Source organism: Ostrea edulis, chromosome 8 (genome assembly GCF_947568905.1).
Source record: "Ostrea edulis chromosome 8, xbOstEdul1.1, whole genome shotgun sequence".
In the NCBI taxonomy this organism is placed as follows: domain Eukaryota; kingdom Metazoa; phylum Mollusca; class Bivalvia; order Ostreida; family Ostreidae; genus Ostrea; species Ostrea edulis.
In genome coordinates this window covers 55,216,655-55,225,002 of record NC_079171.1, presented here as the reverse complement: position 1 = coordinate 55,225,002, position 8,348 = coordinate 55,216,655, and the positions used below count along the sequence as shown (strand labels likewise).

The following is an 8,348-nucleotide window of genomic DNA, read 5'->3' as shown; positions in this document are numbered from 1 at the left end:
TAGTTACGGGTAGTAAGAAAAGTAACAAACACTAATGTAATGATGATACTTTGATGATCGTTTTCTGTATTGTGCTTTAATAATTCCACGTCAATTTGCAATGTTTAAAGCGTGTAGGTTGCAATGAATATCTTTAAATATATTTGTCAGTATTTAAAAAAAGCTTTAAAAAAATATTCGTCCGCCCAAGTGTTATTAATAGGATTTTTAAAAAAACCATGCCTAACATGTTGCCTACTTCCTGGTGTTTATGCTGACAGGTTGTACTATTGGTTCGATTAATACACGGGAATGGACGTTTTAATGATCATCTTCTTTGTAGAAATATTATGTTCATATGGATATGGTAAGTATGTTTCCTGAATTATCTTAATTAATTGAAAGAAGAATATTACTTTCACTATAAAATAATCTACATATATGGGATAAAGAATAGTCGTAGTTATAAGATAAGTTAAATGGAATTCGCTTTACTACACATTTGATATTCTCTAAAACTGTAAATATTTTCTGCAATGCATGTCATAAAAAATAAATTAGTGATCCAAAGGGTAATATTTTGTTTTGACCGCTTACTTTAAGCATAACCGTGTGAATATACAATCGTCATTGAAAGACATATAATCCTATCAATCTAGAATAATGAGATATAAGTCAAATTTGTTACTAATAAACCTGGAAACTAGATTCATGTACGTTTCATCCATATCAGGTCTTTATCTATTAAATCATGAAGCTTTCAATTAATATGACTGTTTGTCGATACTGATTGTACACCCAGTGTCTTGTGCATGGCATGTGAGTGGGTGACAGAAATCCTACCGAAACCAAACGAAGCGAAATAAGACCAACCGAAATGAAAGGAATCAAAACTAAACTAAAAGTTGAAAACAAACGAAGCCAAGCGAGAACAACCAGGTTAAAGAGTTCGGTTACTGATCTATATTTGAAAACAAAAATAATCAAAGAGTTTGTCCGTTACAATTACTAGTTTATACAGCCTTGACAAAACGTACTTTACCCCAGCCGATCAAGCTCCAGTTGAGGTATTGTGACGAAAACAAAAGCAAAGCGTAACCTCTTTCTCACTTCCTCTATCTCTATTCCCCCTCCTTTCCCTTTGTACTCACAACTTGTCCTTTTATTGATTGACCCAGTGGTACACTGTATATCTTTATGCTTTATAAGTACAGGTGATAAATGTTAGAAGTTTTGGTGATCATTTTACCAGCTAAGGTTTTCAATTTATTTGATGTTTCATGAACTGTTGAATAATCTTGATCCATCAAACTGATGAAAGAGAGAGCGCGATCATTGTTCAAACGGAAAAACTGACCACATTACAGTCTACCAATCGATATGACCATTCATAAATTGTCATTTTGTCTACAACAACAGCTTTTTTGCGGTTAGGATTATTTCAGATTATTTTCGAACACCCCCCTTTCTTTGATTGTGATATCAAGAAAGACATTTAAAGAATGTCTTGTGCTAAAATACATAATGATATTCATCCTGGTTTATGAGTGTTTGCGCTCTGGTACAAATACGAAATAAACTACTTAAATATAATCTGAAATTGTATACATTTTCAATTTCATATTGTATTATTACGCGGGAATGTTAAGGCGGGTTATGCTCCAATTGTACACGTAAATTGCACTATCTCTAGAATATTTCCAATGTACTAACCTATAACCTATATTGGGTGACTAAATGAGAACACTTTGCATGATAACAAAATTACAAATATGTGCTTCCTACAACGTCAATACATGATAGTAATAAATATATCACAAATGTGACATTATAGAAAATGAGAAAAGCATTACAATAACCCAGGGTTTAAACATTGATCCAATAGCGGTAAAGCACCCACATTTTATCTAAAATGCTAATGAGGAAAATCGGATCAGCATGCTAAATGGAATGGTTTTTTTTTCTTTGTGGGGATCCGGGTTAGAATATGTCTTCAGTGCCCCCTTGCTTGTCGTAAGAGGCGACTGAATGGGGTGGTTCATCGGATGAGACCGTAAAATCCGATGTAACGTGTCACAGCTGTAGTGGCACGATAAAGGTCCCTCCCCGCTCAATGGTCGCAAGCGCCGAGCATAGACCTAAACTTTGCAGCCCTTCGTCGGCAGTGGTGACGTCTCCATATGAGTGAAATATTCTCGAGAGGGACTAAAACAATATCAAATCAATATTCGATCATTTTTTTTTTTAGTTGAACAAAATTGATTGCGCCCGTGAGAAAATGTCCTTATGGCGTATTCACGAGAACAGAGAAATAACGTCACAAAGATTTGACGTTACGTAGGCCTAGCACCATACGTAAAGATGCATATACATCCATGATTCAAAACCACATGTTAGATTTAATCATGCTTATAAGATATGTACGCTTTAAACCAAACCAAAAAGACAATTTGGAATGAAATATTTATAGAATGTATGATATTTAGGAATCTGAATGTTCCGCGTCGCTTTAGGTAGCGGACAAAAATAAAACATGTAGGAAACAGCAGATATAACAACTCCATGAAGGTTCATCTAAGATTTTGTTTATTTCTTTGCCCAATTAATCATGAATAAATCTGAGGTAAAAACAATTCATAATTTCCATTACAAAAGTTGAATCCACCTTTTAAAAATGCATGATCCGCCTCGGCTGCGGCAATGTTCGTACTGTGAAGTCGATGTTAAACATATGATTTGTTATACTTCCCCAATTCATTAGGTTATACCCTATCATACTTCATTATCTATCATACATAATTTACAGAGTAGTAAAACATGAATATCTTTAGGTTTAGTAGATTATGTGCGTGTAGTAATCCTATTTATGAATCCAAGAGAGATAACTCTTTGACAATAACCTAGTTGCTAAGGTAACCCAAAGGAAAATGAAAGGTAAAGATGACGAACAGTGATCAATCTCACAAATCCCGTAAGCAATGCTGAATACATGGTTGGGCAAACACGGACCTCCTGGACACTGATCTGATTTGTTAATTTAACAAAATATGAAAAATAACTTGTTTATTAAACAATTATTAGCAGATGCAAATCTATGATATTAGCAGATTTGAAGTCAGATTGTGCACTCTTTGTCACATATATCTAAGATTTATATCGCTTTCCGGTTTTATAAATTCATTTGAAGCCGACATTAAAATGTTTATTCGGTATATACATACATACAAACATACATATATAAATACCAAGGATAACCCATGAAAGCTCAAAAGCTTATTTCTGATGAGGTCCTTTGATGCACGGATGTTTGCGCTAGGGGTTCATTTATGTGGGAGTAAACCGGATTACCCGTAGGAACCCCACTTGTCCAAGCGGGCGACCGCCATACCCTCTCACCTACAATCACTGCTGATCACGGGGATCGAACTTGGGTTGCAGCGGCGAGAAGCAATAGCGCTACTTCTGCACTACTCGAACGCCCTTAAGGGTTTTTGGAAGATTAATAAGTTATTATCACATTTCAATTAATTGGTCTAAATTTGAAAGTTTCTGACACATATTATAATTCCCCAAGGGTAGAAGGTACCTGGAGGAGATGTTAGGGAAAAAAAATAAAAGAACCGAGATGAATTTCGAATTATTTGCAAGCAAGCAAACTTTAAAAAAAATTGAAATAATAATAAATTAAGGAAAAACAAATGCATAGAAATAAGCAATGAAACCTAAATGGTGTTATCATTCCATAACTTAGTATTCAAAATATTTGTGAGGGGAGGGGTAAGTAAAAACAAAGAAAAAATGAACTTGTCAGAAAAGTAGGACACCCTGGTTCTTCGTGACTGGTTTTAGAGTATAATTTAGGAAACATTGATTATGATATCGTAAACAAATTTTGTATCGCGTATAGGAGTTGAGATTGATTACTGTTCGTTATCTTCACCTTTCATCCATTAACAATACTCATTTTGACTCATATGTTACCTCGATATATCCATGTGAACTCGAAATAAAAGACACACATAGTCCTCCACATCTACTTCATACTTAGATATTTTATGAAAGATAGTCAACTCTATGGCAAACGGGGCTGCTTACTCCTCCTAGACACCTGATCAAACCTCTTATATTTCCAGGGGTTCGTGATTGCTCAACTGCTTTCCATTCCTTATATCAGTAATGAACTTGATAATTATTCCTTATCTTCATCTGTTCATGCCTTTGCTCCCCGTTTCTACCAACTCGTAGATCTGTAAAAAATTAAGTATTGAAACTTATTGAACTTGCAGTTGTATACAATAACATTTTGTGATCCCTACTTTAAATTCATTCCTATAGATTTCAATATGCGGCTGAAGTTCTTTTGAAAAATGAATATCTAACATTAAGTACAATGTAACACCTTGTTTCCATTGAAAACGACACGTATATCACAATTTAAAAAAGATGATACTGGTTTTGTGAAAAATAAAGCATTGTGATTTCTACTTTTAATACAATTTTTTGGTCATCTTATTTCTATATTTTTTGCTTGATTGGTTTTTTTTAAGCACAGCTGTGACTGTCGATGTCGATAATGGTAGATATACTATTTTTTATTCAAAGAAAATATATGGCACAAATTATGATGAAGATGATTCCTATTGAGCATATGTGAAGGAATAAAGTGTTTAGAGTGCGACTCATGTACATTTTTATCTTATCATTGCTATCCTTGCTACATTTTGGGGTATTTACGTCGATATTTGTACGCACTAATGAGTGTTAAGACTTAGGATTTTTTAAACATTGGATTAATCTCTTTGGTTATTGATGGTGAAGAAACGTCGAGTTCTATAAAGATATATAACACTGCTTTTACAATAAAATGATCGTAGAAGGTCCATTGTGAAGTTTTTTTAAGGAATCAAGGTTTAAATTTAAGTCCCTGTGACTGATTATCACAATGTTTCGAGGCAATAGCCATTAGAATTGATTTATATAAGCATAATAAAACTTAATTGCATATAATTTTTCTATACTTTCGAAACGTTCCATAACTTTTTTTAATGTATTGGTTATCAATACCTGTGCTGTTGTTTTAAATATTTATGTTATAAGTTGCTTCTAATGAACAAAAAAGCAGATTGATGATAGTGGCACATATATGGAACAGTGACCAATCTCATAACTCCTATAAACAATACAAAATAGATAGTTGGGCAGATATGGAGCCCATGGATATACCAGATGTTGAACCATGTGCCTACGAGGAGTAAGCATCCCCTGTTGACCGGTCAAATCCACAGTGAGCCCTATATTTTGATAAGGTAAACGGGGTTGTAAATAGTCAAAATCAGTGTGCCAAGAACGGCCTAACAGTTGGTAAGAAACGAGTCGAACAGCCTTGCATCCAATGGAAGGTTATATTGCCAAACTAGATTGTTATTAACACCATAGAATTTGCGAAATGCTGATTTCAAACAAGACTGTTGAAATCCCTGCATCATCAACTGGTTTGGAAGTAGCCTGGCTCGATTTAAAAGCTCATCATACGCAGAGCAAGCTCTAATTTATCGACTTAGTTGATCTGTTAATAAGGAACGTCTAACGGGTGAAAAATGTAAATATCTAGGATTATTCATGCAGATACAAGACCATTTGGATAATAAAATATTATGTTTTCTTAATTTTATTGCAGACGATTTATCAAAAGGCCAGAACGCAAACCAATTTCCGATTTGGTCTTGCAAACCTTCGACTATATGTGCAGCAAACAATGCAGTTGACAGAATATACAGTACATGTATGAGGACAGATACAATTGGTCCTACCTCCCCTGAGAAGACAACATGGTGGTTTGTGAATCTTGGTGATGTTTACAGCATATACAGTGTCCGAATACTGTTTAAAGACCGTGGATCCACATACGGTAGTAACTTGCAATGTATATTATACCCAGACCTGTCACCAATACATGAATTTACATAGACAAACCCATTGCTAGTACTAGGGGAAATTGCATTGGCGATTAACCTATGGTGATCAAATATCAAACAAAATAACTAAATCATTGAAACCTTGAAACATTGAAAGTTTCAGGTGAGATCAGTTTGAGAAACGTTTGTGAACCACTTATGCTATAAGAGATTCTACAAATCGAATCCTGTCATTATATGACGCCATGTGACTCTGCACAAAACGATGCTTTTAGAAACACGGAAATGAATTACACCGTAATTAATTCCGTCAATAATCATTTTAAGAACATACTTTAAGAAATAATTTTCTTATTGGTAAAAAATGCATTACACGTTCTCATGGTATTGATCTATATGGAAGCTGAATAAAACAAACAGTGATCTATCTCATAACTTCTATAATTAATACAGAATAGGTACTTGGGGAAACACGGACCCCTGGATATACCAGAGGTGGGATAAATATAAGTTTCTTTTGAAATGAGATGTACGCCTGTTTGCAGTGATTACGCCAAAATTATTACAGGTCGTACAAGTCGTGCTTTTTATACGGTGGTTTCCATGACAACAAAGGTGAATGAAATCGTTCCATCTCACAATGGGCATTGCTTCCTTAGTAAATAACTGTGCTGATGAACGTTTCCAAGAGTACACAAACGGCCACTAAGCCTTCAGTGTAATATCTGTATCAATAATGAAAAAAAGTCAAGAAAACTACCATTGGTGCACAAATTAACTTGAAATGTTATCCGATTACGTATTTTTTCTATGAGGGGGGGGGGTTGTAACAAAATTTCAGGGCAATGACAAAAACATGTTGATTGTTTGAAGTACTTTTACCTTCAAAGTAGGTAATGATGCACCGATGCAAACTAAACTTATATTCTTCGACAGGAATCTTGTGACTAAATTTCAGGCAATATCTGCATCCGCAAGGTAAACAAGATTTTTCTACGAAGTGACACTACGACCTTGATCTTTGGCCTTAAGAAACAATAGGCATCCTCTGCTTGGTATAAGGTTTAGGCGAATCAAGTTTGACGGTCCTAGCCCCAACGGTTCGGTCTGTATCCTGCTTACTGACGGAAAGACTGACGACGCTATACCATAATACATCCAGTATTAGGAAATTATCTAAAAATTATACTTAAAAAAAGAATTATCCGTTTTGCTTTTTAATTCGGTGGGCTTGATTATGTGGTGTTTTATATTTTCGGGATCTTTGTACGAAAAAGGATACTAGGGAAACTACACAATGAAAACTTCTGGGGTAAAAAGCTAGTAGAATTTTAAAAAGAGTTTTACCTACCATATCATACTAATTGGTAAAGATATTTCAATTAAAAACACAAAAAATGGCATTTTTTTCTATTTGAAATAAAATTTAAATTGGTTACCATGGCAACAAAATATGCATATTGAGCACTTTTACAAGGTCTACGTCAGAAAAAACAACAATTTTATCATGATATTTCGATCATAAACATCTGTAAAAACAGATGAAATGACTACTTACCGTGCTTTTTTCCATGGTAGCAGATTTAAAAGAAGCACGTTTTATAATTGTACAACTTTTGAAGGATGCATTGAGTGGAGTTAATCAAATGTGGATTCTAAAAAATTCTAAAGAACTTTTAGTAAACTTGAAATCGCAGAATGTTTTCCAAATCAATAACGCTATACACGACTATTCCTCACGATAAATTAAAGACTAGACTTTTTGACATCATAGACAGTTGCTTCTTCAACAAAAATGGAAAACAGAAATAATCATATCTAGTGATCAGTCATTCAAAAACTTCCATTGTTAAACACAACTCTGATTCCACACAGAAGTACTCTGACGTTGAAATAAACAATATGCTAGAGTTCCTCATTGACAATATCTTCGTGGTCTTTGATAATCAGATCTACCAACAGTCTGTTGGATTTCCCATGGGCACGGATTGTGCTCCTTTGTTAGCTGACCTGTTTCTATATTCATATGTAGCAGAATTTATTCAAAACCTTCTACGTGAGAAGAAAAAATCTCTCGCTGTGGCCTTCATTGCGATATTTAGATATATCTGATGACGTTTTGTCTATTAACAATAACACCTTTCATTCATTTGTCCATTTGATACATCCCTATGAGCTCAAAATAAAGGAAATCACAGATTCGTCCACTTCTGCTTCATACTTATATATTTTATTAACGGCAAACTGACAACTCAACTGTGTGACAAACGGAATGATTTCAGCTTCTCCATCGTCAACTTCCCATATTTATGTAGCAATATTCTATTATCACCTACATATGGTGTTTGTATATCTCAACTGATTCGATACGCAAGAGCTTGTTCTGCGTATAGTCAGTTTTTAAATGGAGGTAAGCTACTGACAAAGAAGTAGATGGTACAGGGGTTTCAACAG

General features: G+C 34.4%; 1 protein-coding gene across 2 annotated transcripts in view; it reads left to right on the top strand.

Moving 5' to 3' along the window:
• The first annotated feature begins 228 nt into the window (after positions 1-228).
• Positions 229-8,348, top strand: part of LOC125661950 (multiple epidermal growth factor-like domains protein 10) — a 32,672-nt gene continuing 24,552 nt past the window's right edge. The window contains exons 1-2 of one of the 2 annotated variants that reach the window (XM_048894114.2): positions 229-346; positions 5,657-5,887. In XM_048894114.2, coding sequence (XP_048750071.2) covers positions 292-346; positions 5,657-5,887 — 286 coding nt within the window. In that variant the 5' untranslated portion in view covers positions 229-291. The remainder of the gene's footprint in view (positions 347-5,656; positions 5,888-8,348) is intronic. The other variant, XM_048894115.2, reaches the window with a different exon arrangement.